The 15,106-nt window shown below is 41.0% G+C and overlaps 1 protein-coding gene across 1 annotated transcript; it reads right to left on the bottom strand.

Moving 5' to 3' along the window:
* Nucleotides 1-2,930: 2,930 nt before the first annotated feature.
* On the bottom strand, nucleotides 2,931-14,622 carry LOC149288358 (protein disulfide-isomerase A6-like). Its single transcript, XM_089491886.1, has 13 exons — nucleotides 14,571-14,622; nucleotides 13,217-13,379; nucleotides 13,004-13,061; nucleotides 12,495-12,621; nucleotides 12,168-12,274; nucleotides 6,726-6,859; nucleotides 6,081-6,195; nucleotides 5,602-5,742; nucleotides 5,193-5,277; nucleotides 4,565-4,637; nucleotides 3,791-3,949; nucleotides 3,164-3,260; nucleotides 2,931-2,999 (listed from the first exon to the last, which is right to left on the bottom strand). The coding sequence occupies exons 1-13, from the start codon at nucleotides 14,620-14,622 to the stop codon at nucleotides 2,931-2,933; spliced, it is 1,380 nt and encodes a 459-aa protein (XP_089348012.1).
* Between the last annotated feature and the right edge of the window lie 484 nt (nucleotides 14,623-15,106).

Below are 15,106 nucleotides of genomic sequence, written 5' to 3'. Positions count from 1 at the left end.
TTGTATTTACGAGTGTGTTAGGGAAATAGTGATATATAGTAACCCATATGACCTGTTATCGTAATCGTTCACCGGTAAACAACAATGTTGCTCTGATGCAAGTGGGTTCTGCCTTTTAGTGGACAGGTGTGGCTATTTACAGGTGAGCTCGGTTGCAGTGACACGATGAGCATTGCCATTCTTAAATCACAGACCTATCAAGTCATTTATTCCCGTTCAGAAAACCCACTATTCACTTAAACTGAGCACAGAGGTTACGCGGAAGAAATGCGGAACGCACAGCTGCCTTAGTCTTTTACAAAGAAAATGTGTAACTACAACAGTATTTATTATTTGTAAATTATGTGGATTTCCTTTGTGTCTGACAATTTCTGGAATGAAATTAAAATCAAAGCTTGTACAAAGTGTTAAACTTAGTTATGCTCACACACACCATATCATCGTATATACACTATTTGGACAAAAGTATTGGGACATTCCACAAACCAGGACTTTGATGACATCACATTCTAAATTATTGGAATTCTTTATCTATAGAATCAGCAGAGGGTTGGTGACTTTTACACAACATGCGCCTCAGCACTCGGTGACCCCGCTCTGTGACTTTACGGGGTCTTCCGCTTCATGGCTAAGGTGCTGCTGTTCCTAAATGCTTCTGCTTTCCAATAACAGCACTTACAGATGATCGTGGAATATCTAGTAAGGATGAAATTTCATCAACTGACTTATTGTCAAAATCAATGAGGTCTCACACATTAAACTATGCAATATACAAGGCCAGCTCACCCCCTTCTTGCCGGAGAAAGCTGCCAGTTTTGGCCCTTCATAATGAATAGTGACGTGAGAAAATTGAATCCACAACTCTCCCGCAAACTCTCCATTTAGTGAATAAACCCCAAAGGTGAGGCAAGCATTCTTTCACCAGGAAAAAGAAAACCTGTACTTTTTAAGGATTAAGATCGGGGAACATTTAAGCAACTTTAACATTGTTTTGCCGTTTTCTTTCCATCTCTCCCATTGTACCTACGCAAATTATACATTGCATTTGCGGTACAAGTAGACTTTTTGTATGAAATCATATTTATGATTATTGGTACTAATTTATGAAAAATATTAAACAAAACCTTGGTCCCCCCCAAAAAAACACTATTTTGTTTAGGATTTCTTCCACGGGATAGGGGTCATTATAAAGTTATACTAAATTCATGCTCAGAAACATACCCCAAGAACAAGACCCCACATCCATAGATTTTTTGTATGGCTGTAAGCCTTCCTTTTAACATTTCTATTTATAAAAAATATATATATTTCATATATTTTTAGGAAAACACATAACTGTCAATTTGTAGAGAATTCTCATGTTGAAAACACAGATAACTGTGTCCCTAAATAAATCTCATTAAAAAGTCCCGGTTAACTACCTACAAACACCACTGATTATCTATAAAACATACCAGCTATCCAATGACCCCCGTGGGTAAGTGTGGAGCGCACTAAAAACAAGCCCCAAACATGTTTCACCGGGGCAAACTCGACCTAGCAGGTGTAAATAGACGGTGAAGACTTCCCTCCATGACAATACCGTAGGCGAATGGCCATCAATGAAATGAATGAAGGATTAAATGAATGAAGACACCAAGACTCCGAAGTTGTAAAACAATCTACGTCTGAATGAACGCTAATGAATGCTAAGCCTATACTTAAATAAACAGTCAATGTACAAGTGGCCAAAGGGAGAGTATTATGTATAAAAATTATGGAATAAATCAAATAGTTATAAAAACTATATAATGTATAGGATTCTAAAACTGACAAAAATTAGCCATTCTGGTGGCGATATCAAAATGCATGTTGAAAGGCTAATAAATAAAGGGCCCCAAGTGTGTGGCAAGTGTGCAAATTATACTTAGTATTATACTTAGTATTCCAAGAAGTCACGGTTTACAAAAAAATATAATATATACATTTTAGGGATTGTTTTAAAGTTGGGGATTTCAAATTTGCGACAAGTGATATGGCAGAAGAATCCGGCCACTAGATGTCAAAAAATATTTTATTCATAAACTGAATTGAGCCGATCAGTCTGCAGATGAAAATACCCAAAACGAAAATAAAAATACGTAAACAAGGGAATATCGCAGCATCAGCCAGCGCGAACAGCCAAAGGAAACATTCAAAATACAGATATTTAAATGGCATTTAAAGGGCATTTCCAATATTTTATCCCCAAATGTTCAGCTTTTTCCCCCCCTCCCCCAAAACAGGGTTTACGACATCCTCCTGCAAAATCTAAACAGAATACAATGAAATTCACTGTTACAACAATTCATAGAATTTTTCAGTGTTCTCCCAAGAGGAACTGTACATTAGTAAATAAATCCTTCTCTTCAAGTTCATACAAGATGCGAGAATAAAAAGTGGCCATCGCAGGATCCACCCAAATCGACAGGGTGGGCTGAAGTCCACCACTGAACTCCTTCAGGAGAAGGGGGTGTAACCAGGGCCGGCCGAAGACTTAACGCCGCCTGGGGCGAAGTTTAAAATGCCGCCCCCCGCCGACGCCGGGGGGGCGGCATTATCTACCCCCCCGGTACTTACCCTTAAACAGTCCTGCGGCGAGTCTCCCTGTGCTGCCACGGTGCCGGCTTGTAATGCTGAGCGCCGGAAATTCGCGTCACTTCCGGCGCTCTGCATTACAAGCCGGCACCGAGACCGAACAGGGAAACTCGCCGCAGAGGAGAGAGAGAGGGGCGCCGAGCGGGTAAGCGAAAACCACTCGGTGCCCCTCTCTCTCTCCTCCGCTTCAAAAAAAACCGCTTGGGGCGGCAAAGTGCCGCCCCTTCTGAAGTGCCGCCTGGGGCAATTGCCCCAGTCGGCCCCATTGTAGGGCCGGCCCTGGGTGTAACATTAAAATTTAACATTGCTTGGTTTCACAGTTCATCTTTATCGAAGTCATCCAGATCCACGTCGCTGAGATCTATATCATCTTCAGCAGGAAGCTAAAAAGGACAAAAGAAATCGGAATTATGATCTAAAAAACACGTGGAAGTACCATGAAGTGATAAGATAATGGAAGGGGGGGTGTTAAAAGACCTTAATAGCCAGACCCTCAAGAAATAAGAGAAAACACAAAAATAAAATCACTTTTATAGTGTGATCTTACCTCTCCATCCTTTCCGTCCCATGGCTCTACAGCGTGAATTTTAGGAATTGCTCCACCGCCTACAGGTGCAGTAGACCCACGGCCAAAGGACAGCTCCCTAGATGGAAAAACATTTAAGGGAACACTTTAAATACAGACTTAATTATGGTTTTGTTTTTTTTGCCCATATGAAGCAATAGAATCCATCCATGCACGGTACACAAAGACAGAGAAAGTTTCGTACTCGATCACATGTTGCTTTGGCACACAGTTTGAAAGTATAGATCCGCGCTTTTGTTGTTACTTCTATCAAACTAGTGAATGGATTTATTTTTACGCATGTAATGTAATCCAATGATTATTTAGATGGCGAGGAAACTCATCAACTCCCATGTTTTGAGGATATTTTTAACATTTACATCTTGGAAGGATAACCTCATGTAATCTGGAGAACCCCCCCCCCCCAAACCATATTGTAAGCCAGACATATAAATCCCACTAGACACATTGTTCTAAAACCCTGTAAATATCGCACCAGAATCCTTTTCCTATATCCTACCTACTATGCCGTAGCCTGTTACAGAGCCTGAATGCCGTAACGACAAAGTTTTTATAACGTGACCCAACAGAACAATTCAGGAGACTTACCTTAAGAACTCGTTAATTCCCTGGTCACTAAAGGAACCTTTTAACAGGGCAAACTTCATCTTCCGTGCGTTGATAGCAGCCATGGCAGGGTACCCAAAGCCACCGATTCCGAGGGCGGTCTCTAGATCCATCTGAGCGCCAGCCTCGGTCCACAGCCATCTTGAAATAACAACACAAGCAGCATTTACCATGTGATGCAGTCTATACATTATATACGTAACTAGGCATTATTGAACCAGTGCCAGATAGGAATGAAATAATATTTTGCATTGGCAGGGACATTACAAGGCTGGTAGATGGGAGACAACACTGGCTCCTGCGAATAGGTGAAGCGTAATTGTGCTTGGTGCCCCACAGCCAAAAATTTTTACAAATAATAAAAAGTAGTGTTGAATGGAGCAATTCCGTCCACAAATATAAACCTACACATATGGTTATTAGTGTACTTGGGGATGTTGCTGAACATAGAAATAATGTTTCAACACTCATCTACAGACACCAGACAAGCCAGAAGGCTCAGAAATCTCATGCTGCCACAACTACAAGGGATTCTGGGTAGGCGCAGGCAGAAGCATGCTTCCGGCTTACATTTACTGGGGAAGAGCTAAATTAGACAGACGTCTCATTTACTAACTCCAATAACGCACAAAAGAATGCACGCACTGATCCGCATGCACTAAAAAATATATAAATATACATTTTGAGGGTCCTTTTAATCAACAGCTGGAGAGTTGTTAGTCCTCCCCAGTGTAAGGCTATTAAGGCCTTTCTTACCCCCACATTTTCTTCTTGTACTTGTCAGCCAACTTCAACATTACTTCCAAGTAGGAATTCCTTCCAGCAGCACCTGCATCAGAGTAATAAATACAACAGACATCACAACAAGCGCAGAACCAACGTAGATAAATACCGAGGGGAAGAAAGGACACGGTGACTGGCCCTTCCCTGGACTCAGGATAGTTCAGACGGCATTTCGTGGATAACACTCATTCTACTCGTATGACCTTCTAACATATTGATTTACCAACACGGGATTTCATTAAAAAGGCAAAAGGTGGTTCTGTTACAAAAGCCGAGCCTTGTAAGGAGAACCTACCCTTCTGGAGGGGTTTATGGGTACTGGAGTTAATAAAGTGTTACATCGTATGTTGTCGAAGTGGTAAAAAAAGATGTGTAATCCCATGAGAGTTTGGGGGAATATAGCATACAATGTACTAAGTTTGTGCGATATTCACATAGTGCTAAATCAGTTTTAAATAACACAATTATTGTTAAATGATAAAAATTGCATTAATCCCCCCTGAAACTCATCTTTCTGTTACAAGTCTGGAAATCTGATACAATAATTATTAGCCCATAATAGGCCAGCCCACCGAAAACACTCTGAAATCCAGTTACGTACCGGTGTCAAGGATATGTGGCAAGACTGCAACTATGCACAGCTGATGCTCATCGCAAGTCTTCTTCACAACGTCTTCATTCAAGATCTGGAAAACAAAAGCCAAAGTGAGAAAACAGGCAGCAACACCTAGAAAAACTACACAAAGGGCACCGGTCAGGTCTTGGGGCAGAGATTCCAGCCCACAGACATAAAATAGACCATATTAGATCTTAAAATATCTGTATTACCCAACAAGATAAAAAACGCTTATAAATCTTCCATATCAGCACCACAACCCGAAGCACAGAACAACCAACGTCTTACTGTACTGAAACTCTGCAATGATGTTATGGGTCTGCTGTGACATGGCGTATCACAAAGAAGAAACAAAAAACCTAAAAAACAAAATAGAAAACTAAAGAGGAATTACCTCCAGAATCTCAGGAGGTGGAGCGTTCGCAGAGAACAAGTCAAGGGCACGAGCCACAATATCAGCCTTTGTTCTCCCTCCATCGTAATCAACGGGCTCTTCTCCCTTTTGGAAGATCTTAATTGTGGGGAATCCCCTTATCTAAAAGGAAAATATGCAGCGTTATATAGGAATTTGCACACAAATCAGCTTTTGAAGTCTACAGAATTGTAGACTTTGATATATACAAGATTCTCTCTATAAACAAAAGATTGCACAGATACTAACATATAAGGCCCCCCATACATTTCTGCCCTCATAAGCAAATATTCTCGTACTCGATCCTTACGTTCTTCCCATGGGTTAAGGCTCTCCTCCTCACTTATCACCTCTTCCTTTTTTTACCGTCTACAAGATTTCCCTTTTATATAGTGTTGTCATGATTTAAACTAATCTTAGGACAGAAGCAGTCATTACTCATTTTGCCAAACACAACTCACCCCATAGCGACTGGCGAGCCCCTGGTGGACAGTGGCATCAACTGCAGCCAGCTTAACTTTTCCTTTAGTTTGCTCTTTAACTTCCGTGGCAGCCGCTGCCCATTCAGGCTCCAAGCTATGGGAAAATGTAATGAAATAAGACAAATCGAACACTAAATGTTTCATTTACTTTGCAAAACAATATTGCACAAAAACAGAAAAGGGTTTTCGGGACCCCCATCACTAATTAGACAGCCCATTGCACTTATTGTTTTCATTCAGTGTAACGGTTAATTAGTTGGTTTATTGGGAGAACAGACCCCGTTCCCAATTGGTGACTAAATTTACACCGCTAATCACCTCCCCATCCAGGACATATCTCTCTACTCCTTGTAAGGCTCAACGTTGAGGAATAAGCATGCAAATAGCAGCCTGTAGCGTTATCAGTAACAATGAAATAAAGTGGATTCGTACCACCTATAAATTGGTCGCTTCAATCTGTTATAGCCACTAGATCAGTTTGGGTACATTATGCTTTTATTCAGTATTTTACTTTATTAAACAGAGAAAATGGCATATCCACTCTCAAGGGTTCTCCAACGGACGGTAACCCGGCAACAGCTTATTGAAACAATCATGAAAAGATATGGAAGACAGAAAACTCACTTCTTGCAGTGTCCACACCAGGGGGCAAAGAACTCCACAAGCCACACATCGTCGCTATTTAGCACCTCTCTATTAAAATTGTCATCGGTCAGCTCAATTACATCCTTTTTGCTTCCGCCGCTGCCAGATCGGCTCTGTTAGAGGTAAATACAAAAAAACATTAAATAAAGCAAAAAGAGAGCTTATTACTGAAAAGCCCCCCCCCCAAAAAAGGGGTGTATTCACTATCCCAAGAGTCCAGCTGCTTCCCGGGTCAGTGTCCTCTTTTATAGGAAGAGAGGCGTTTGGCCACACCCAATGTCCCTCCCACTCCCCCACCCACTTAAGGTTTTGTGTGGTTAGCCCCACCCATCACAAAGCCACTCTCCAGAACTTGGGAAGTTGCTACAATAGATGCAGCCCCAGCACTTTCTCCGGAGCTCACCCTACATAATACACAGCGACATCAGGGAGATAAAACCGTCTAAAAACCCCACGCATACTACTGAAAATACCCCTACGACCTCACCCTATGACCTTAATTTAAGTATGTGTGAATCAAAAAAAGGAAATTCCCACATTTTTCCAAGATGTTAAAAATACAAACTTATTTTTTGTTGAATATTTAAATCTGGAGAATTCTAAATTAAAAAACGTTGACATTTAGTTTCCATTTTTGACGTTCGTGAAGCCTTTGTTCACAGTAAAAACTGAAAATGTATAAAATATGCCCACATCCTTCATGTCAGTGGATTGTTTAAAATCTGTACTACTACAGATGACTCCAGTAATGGATTTATTTACTTAAAAACGTTTCTGCTACAAGAATAAAAGTAGATTCAGCAAAACACGTCAGATTTCGTCGCTTTTGGGGTCAACTCCGTCCACGCATAGCGCAGCAGCCCCTACACCAATGCAGGATTGTTAGAATTAAGAAACCTTTCCAAATGAAATACCGTGAATGCTTGGACATGGACATTATTGAAACAAGGTTCCCTGTCTACGTTCCTTAATGTGTAACGAGGCTAAGCTTTGCACTGGGTGGCCAGCCATCATTTCTTATGAAAGAAGCATTCACAGCAAAGTTTCACACTAAAACTTTTATAATGAGCCAAGGACACCGTCGGGCTGCCTGACGTTATGTGAACCAACGGTGTGGGGACCGGTCTGGCCATACAGGATACATTAGGGACGTTCAGGTTCCACTCCTATGTAAACGTTACAAGTCCAAACCCTAACGGTAGCAACCGCTGATCCAAAATCACATAGGTCACCCGCTCTCGCACTAAATACCCAGGGTTACAATTATTTTTTCCCGCCAATTCACATCGATAATTTGTGGCTTGTGGTAGCCAATGGAGGTCAGACTCTTTCACAATAGAGATGGCTGGAAAAACAGCAGAAATATCCTTGAGAATAGTTAGCCAAATGTGCGATGACTGGATAAAAGAATATCTTTCCTTGCGTCCAAAAATAGTTTCTAAACTTCGGAAAGTTCCTTTCCATTAGATCTCTTAGACCCTACATTAGGATGACCTGTATAAGCCTTTGTTTATATTGCAAGTGGGAGATGTGTGAAGGACCATATACACTTCTGCGTTGACGTTACAGAGCCGCACTCATTCACACAATAAGATTCTGGTAACCTTTGGCCTTGCAGTGATTTTGGAATCCATGATGTGTAAACATGATCTCTACATGATCTCTCTGAAAGAGGACAGTCAAATTCACCATGGCTTCCAGGCAGAAATTGCAGACTTGGTCAAGGTTCTGGACACCTTCTGCCTACAATAAGGAGCACAGCTTGTGACGTGGTTGGCAGGAGGGAACCCCTGTATAACGCATGGCCCGTGACCACCTAATGTCGCCCGCTGATCCAGAGTTATAAGAAACCACTAGCTTACATAGAATCTCTAGGCAAGTCTAAGTGGATTTATGAGATGAGACACCTAATCCGGCACTGGGAAAATGCCCGTTGCGCACTCAGGCAAGACACAAACATGACTAATTTTAAGCCAACCTGATTTTTAAAGTATTTTTATCTCTTGAAATAAAATTTTGAACAACTAGTAAGAGTAAATTTAGAGGAGACAGGGTTGATTAAAACAAGAACATGATCCACAACGGCACGTAGTCTTCTAAGCCTAAAAGCAGAAGCAGCATCTCCGAACACGGTAAACATTGTAAGACTTCTACTGCTGCTTCACGGGAAAGGTTATCCAAAGTTAGGATGAGATGAGATGATCTTGCACCCTGATTACAACCAGGATCAATTAGAGTGTTGGTATCCAGCGTTAGCGCCAGCATTGCCGTTTACACGTGGTCGACGGCGTTGGTTTGCGCTGCCGTATCCACTTGGCTGCTGAAGGAAGACAACATCTTTAAAAAGCGAATCTCTACAAGCCCCCTTATCAGCCTCGTCCAGCAAAGATTTGTAACGTACAGCGTAACCATTGCCATAGGTCACTTAGTTCTTCTGTTTTCATTCTAATTGCTACCCCTGGGGGAGAAAAATTCACTTGAGCTTCATAGAACGGATTGGTGCCAACGTCTTATTCCAGGTGTCTTGAATCTGTGCGGACCGGACGTTTTTATTTATACAAAACTATGTATCTGAAATCACATACTAAAGATACACTTAGCAGGTCTATCATCTGCTTTCCTTTTTAAACATTCCAGAGACCATTTCTTTTCTTCCTTCTTCCAAGGGCATGGCCACAAAGAACATGTCCAAGTATATATCTACATACACTGATACTAGACCTAATTACTAAGTGGATATTTGAGACTAAAATCTGTGTATTTGGGAATTTACTCTTCAGCTGTTGCAGTGGGTCTTCAATTGGGTTCCTGGAGCATCAAGTATGTGTATTTATATGTCTTAAAAATAATAATGTAACACAGAATGTAAACTATACATACACTAATCATAACAGTAATCACATAGCCAGAGTTGTCTTTAAATCCAGGACTGAATCCTGTTAGGCATAGGCTTCCAGCAGACACCTTGTGCAAGGATTCATTTCCATCTTTCGTTCCAACAGGAGTTCCGACCTAATGAGATTTGAAACGGGTGCCGTACCGGACTGGACATTACTATTGTTACGGTCATTGTACAGCGCTGCAGAATATGATGTATAAGTAAAACTGTATACAGTAATGTGGGGTTTTAATCTCACTTTCTTCCAATTCACTTCCTTTATCTGCACACCTGGAGGTCGCCGTTATCAGTTGTGTGATATTTTAGGCGGCTTTCCCTCCTCTACACCACACTGAGCTCATTCTCATGGAATCCGGCCCTCCATAAACTTTCAGTAGAGTGTTTGGATGGGTGTTTAAGGCTAAGCCATTCTATTGTTTCCTACAGGCAGTACTGATAAGAAGTCTGGGTGCTCCTCTGGTAGATTGGGTTAAGATAACAAGACACTAAATTTAAATAAATAGAAAACTGAATGTTCTTGAAACTGTAGTTTTCATCTGATGCTGAATGAAGACACTGGCAAGAATTGCTCTTCACAACAGGCATAAGGCTAAATTGAATATTAGACAAGAAAAAAGGACCAGTTAAGGTTTTTAAGGAAAAACGAGCCAAATGGTTCATATCTGCCGTCAGAATTCTGAAGTGGTAAAAAAGGGGCAACTAACATTGCGACCAATTCCAGGTTGGTGCAGATCGCTCTTTATACAGAACCACCATTTAACATACTAGAAGACGACGACGACAAAGAAAGAACGGCATGTGTTCTTACACTTTGGGACTGTACCTCTACTTAGGACCTTTTATCTGAAACATATTGTATTGTTGCGGCTGATGAAACAGGTTGGTTTTGAGAAGTGGAATGTATGTGTGCAAGTGAGTGAGTGAGAGTGAGTGTGAGTGCATTCTCAGACAGATTAACATGACTGAACAAAGGTGTGCTTTTACTGCGCTCTTAAAACCTCTGATGCCAGCAGTTCTGGACATTCGTAAAATAAATTAAATCCCAGCTGCTCGCCCCATGAATGAGGAACAGTTAAAAATCAAGCAGTGATCTTTTGGCCAGGCCTTGGAGCACGTCCAGAACAGTTTACACGGCCGACTCATATATGTGATGCGTACGGCTGATGTAATATGTTTTAATGCGCTCTTTATGAAAACCTACAATGCAAACTATAATTATCTTATTGCATTTGATGGGCAGCGAGTTGAAGATAAATCCCATGTCGTGCCGGATGAGCCAGCCTCTAAAAATAAAATACCGGCTTATATTACGCATCAATCCAAGGTGCGGAGGAACAGGAATTTTCCCAAATGTAGGTTTTCACCCTTATGGATTGCTGTAGGTAATGTGCTGCGATACTAAATAACGGTCCTTCCAAGAGATTTCATGTCTAAAGGATATTTAATTACAGATGAAGTCACATGACCCCACAAAGCTAATTTGTAAAGTCCTGACTTATACCGCTGCGCACCTTTATTATAGAGACCTTTAGCATATGAAGCTATTATCTATGCTTCGTGTTTGTCGGTCAGTGTAATTGTTTTAAGAGATCTTTGCAGGTAACCCCATGCAAGAGGCGATCGCGCTCCGTTGTGGCAGAATTAACAGTAGATTATGCATTTTGCATACTGAAGCTTTCTCCTTTTCTTCACCCAGCCTTACAAAAGACTGTCCTGGTTCAGCAACTTAGAAAATGTCAGACAACTTCACGGGGAGGAATAAGCAGATTTGGAGAGGGCTGGTATTATTGTATACACATATGATGAGTTTCTGAAACATTTTGCTTACTTCGATCTGTAAACACCATTACATAGGTGTAGTGAAATACGTGAGGGACGAAAGCTCCCCTTCAAATACATTCACATACTTTAAGCAACTGCTTATCCATAGAGCTTCAACGAGCGAGACTGACGTCAAAAAAAGATTTCAAGAAGAAAAAACTCTCTAACATACTGTCAGTAAACACATACCGATCGAGGCAATCCATGCGGCAAGTGTAAAATAATGTCTAAACATACAAGCTTTAGTCTTTACAGCGTGCCAACTTCTCTTTCTTCCCCAATAACATTATCGGGCTGGAAAGAGTTGGTTGGCTCCTTTTTCCATTACTTTTTTAGCCAAGCATAAATAAGGGGCAGATCCTCTAAGTCCTGTGTTAAAGGCCAAGGTGGCCATGCACCAAGAATACAAACATTTTATCGCTAGCTCACTGGACAAGTGGGTCCATCTTAAGCCCTTGTTGCAGGGGGTGCTAGAACTGGACTTTTATGAAACGTTCACTTAAAGCAAATTCATTTAGTAAATAAAACCCACAGCTTTCTTTTTTTCTTGCATTAGACAGAACTAGTTCTTCTTCCAAAAGAAATTCACCAAAACTGTCCATTCTTAAAGAATATTGAAGTCAGCGATCTGGGACATTCATGATCGCTCTGTGCATGCGCGTATCATGAACGGCAGTATAAACCTGTGGTCTGAGACCTACCTGTCTTCCAGAATCAGATCCTCCACTCCTTCCACCAAGACGGTCCTTCACAAACGAACGGAGGGCACTCAGCGCACTATCAATGATGGTCTCAGCCGACCTTCCACCTGCACAAGAAGAAGTACAGTTGACTAACAATTCAGGTGCCGGGGGCTGGGTCACGACTGGGTAGCCATGTCCTCCTGATGGTTTCAATTAAGATATTAATACTTTAATTGGAAGAGAAGGATTATAGCGATGACTGGGTAGTTCCATCAGCAGGAAGGATGTTCGGTGGTGTAAACCCTTTTAGCCAAAGAATAGAGGTTCCCAAGGAAATACAATTACCCTCGTAATTTTCAGGCTTGTTCTTATTGGATCCAAAAATCTTGATTGTAGGAAAGCCTCTGATCCCATACTGGCTACCCAAAGACTGGTGTTTGTCAGCATCAACAGCTCCCACTTTAACAACGCCCTGTGATCCAATTTAAAAACAGAACCATGAGAATCTTCCTCGATGAAAAATCCAGTTTATTGCCGGCAAGGTTCACAATAGCAACCCTACTTAAAATAGTCAAGACACACAACATGGATTACACCATCATTGAAAGTTCTGTGTACTATCCAGGACGGCAGCCGAATAGTTAATAGATAAAACAGATGAAGATTCAGCCGCTTTAAGAAAAAAAAACGTTGGACAATTAACGGAGTCTATGGGGCATCACTGCATGGAGCAAAATGCGGAGAAAATAAGTGAACCTCTCAAGTATGTTTTAATTAACATGTTTTTCTCTCTTAAAAAGAGACATCTCACCAAAAAAGTGAAAATGCATATAGAGCGCATTTATTTCTTTTACCTTTAATGCTGTAGCGACTTTCTTCCAGTCTGCGGTCATCATTTTGCAGTGGCCGCACCTTTAAAACAAATTTATCAATTTAGTAATAAAACCAGAAAACGGATTATATACAAAACGCATAGAATGAAAAATGTACCGGAGTGATCTCTACGCGATATATTGAAATTACACAGAATAAGCATCGTGCACGAGGAAACCGTCACGAGCACTCACCAGGGAGCGTAGAACTCCACAAGCCATAAAGCGTCACTCTGGAGAACCTCGCGGTTGAAGTTTGTTGGGGTCAACTCGACCACGTCGTCATCGGGCGAGTAAAACGCGTTTGCAGCTATGAACAAAGTGCAAACCACTGCACCTGCAACAATAAGATATACTTCTAATTAGAAATTCAGGCACCAGACAACAGATAAATACAGAAATAAAATACTTCCATAAATGTCACATTATATTTATATATATATATATATATATATATATATATATATATATATATATATATATATACACACACACACACACACATACATACACACTATTTTATTGTATACACACACACAGGACATCGGACAGATTTGTTTCCCATTATCTAATAAGATGCGCTCCAGGCATTACAGCTAAAAGAGAGAGTAGTTTATTTTGTTGAGACTTATTTTAGGGGGTGATGGAAAAAAGAAGTCTCCCCAGCGTCCCATCACCAAGCTGGGATGTCCATTGGTGAAGGTTCCCCGTGTTCTCTGTTTAAAGAACCTAAAGCTCCATCATGGCGCTTGTGACAACAACCCAGAGTGTGAAAGACACGCAGCTCCTCGTGACTTGGAAACGCCAGCCACTTTGTGTTTTTCTGGGTCGGATCACAGAGGTTTAAATAAACCGGCTAACCTGAGCCCATATCAGACTTCCAAATATTAGCACACGTGGGCTGTCGTTGTTGCCGCCAGCAGCCTTTTGCAGCCCACGGCCGGCCAAAAACGTCAATGAAGTCTATTTAATCGAGTGATCTCCAAACGTTGAGAGGCAGCTTCCTATCCGTTAGAGACAGCCCAGGTGACACCCCACTGAACATTTCAACAGGTACTTTCCCATTGGCTTACATGACAGATGCACCGGAGAGACTGGCTGGATCTTTGGGCCAGTCCCAGGATGCCGCATTGTATTTATTGTAGTTATACATTGTGTTTATTGTAGTTATACGTTACATTGTGTTTATTGTAGTTATACGTTACATTGTGTTTATTATAGTTATACGTTACATTGTGTTTATTGTAGTTATACGTTACATTGTGTTTATTGTAGTTATACATTGCATTGTGTTTATTGTAGTTATATGTTGCATTGTGTTTATTGTAGTTATACATTGCATTGTGTTTATTGTAGTTATACGTTACATTGTGTTTATTGTAGTTATACGTTACATTGTGTTTATTGTAGTTATACGTTACATTGTGTTTATTATTGTAGCCTCTACGTTATAATGCAGTCCGCCCAGCAGTATCATGAATTATTACATATTAATAACTCCGCTCTTACAGAATAGCTGCAGGAAAGTCACACGATTCACCGAACCCACCCGCTGTACGAAGCACCAACTCCAGCCAAGTTCCCGCTGCAGAAATAGCCATGTTGGCTTCACATTCTTTAAATAAATAGAACATTAATACCCAGCGTGGCGGAGAGTTAATTAGGAGGCTGTTTCATCAAAATAACCTTTCGGCCCATCTAATCTGTATGTTATTCCTGATATAAAGACTCAGACCTTAATCAGCACCCGGTCCCCTCTTAAGTCCAGGAGCCATGCGCCTATCCCATACTTGCTTAAACTCCTGCACTGTATTAGCCTCTACCACTCCTACTGGAAGGCTGATCTATGCATCTAGTGCCCTCTCTGCAAAGTAAAACTTCCCTACATTTCACCCAAGTCTCTCACCCTCTACTTCTAGATTCTGACCTCCTGTACTTTGTTAAATCTCCTCTCACTCTACTCCAAGCCGGACACACACCGATCACATTACAATATTAATACTGCAAGCACAATATATATATATATATATATATATATATATATATATACACACATACAGAGAATTGCGTATTGCAGCATTATAT

This window comes from Sceloporus occidentalis, unplaced genomic scaffold, assembly GCF_023333645.1.
Source record: "Sceloporus occidentalis isolate IW3139 unplaced genomic scaffold, rSceOcc1.0.p SCAF_52, whole genome shotgun sequence".
NCBI classification, from domain to species: domain Eukaryota; kingdom Metazoa; phylum Chordata; class Lepidosauria; order Squamata; family Phrynosomatidae; genus Sceloporus; species Sceloporus occidentalis.
Note: the sequence above shows the minus strand (reverse complement) of the source record. Positions and strands in the feature narration are given on the sequence as shown.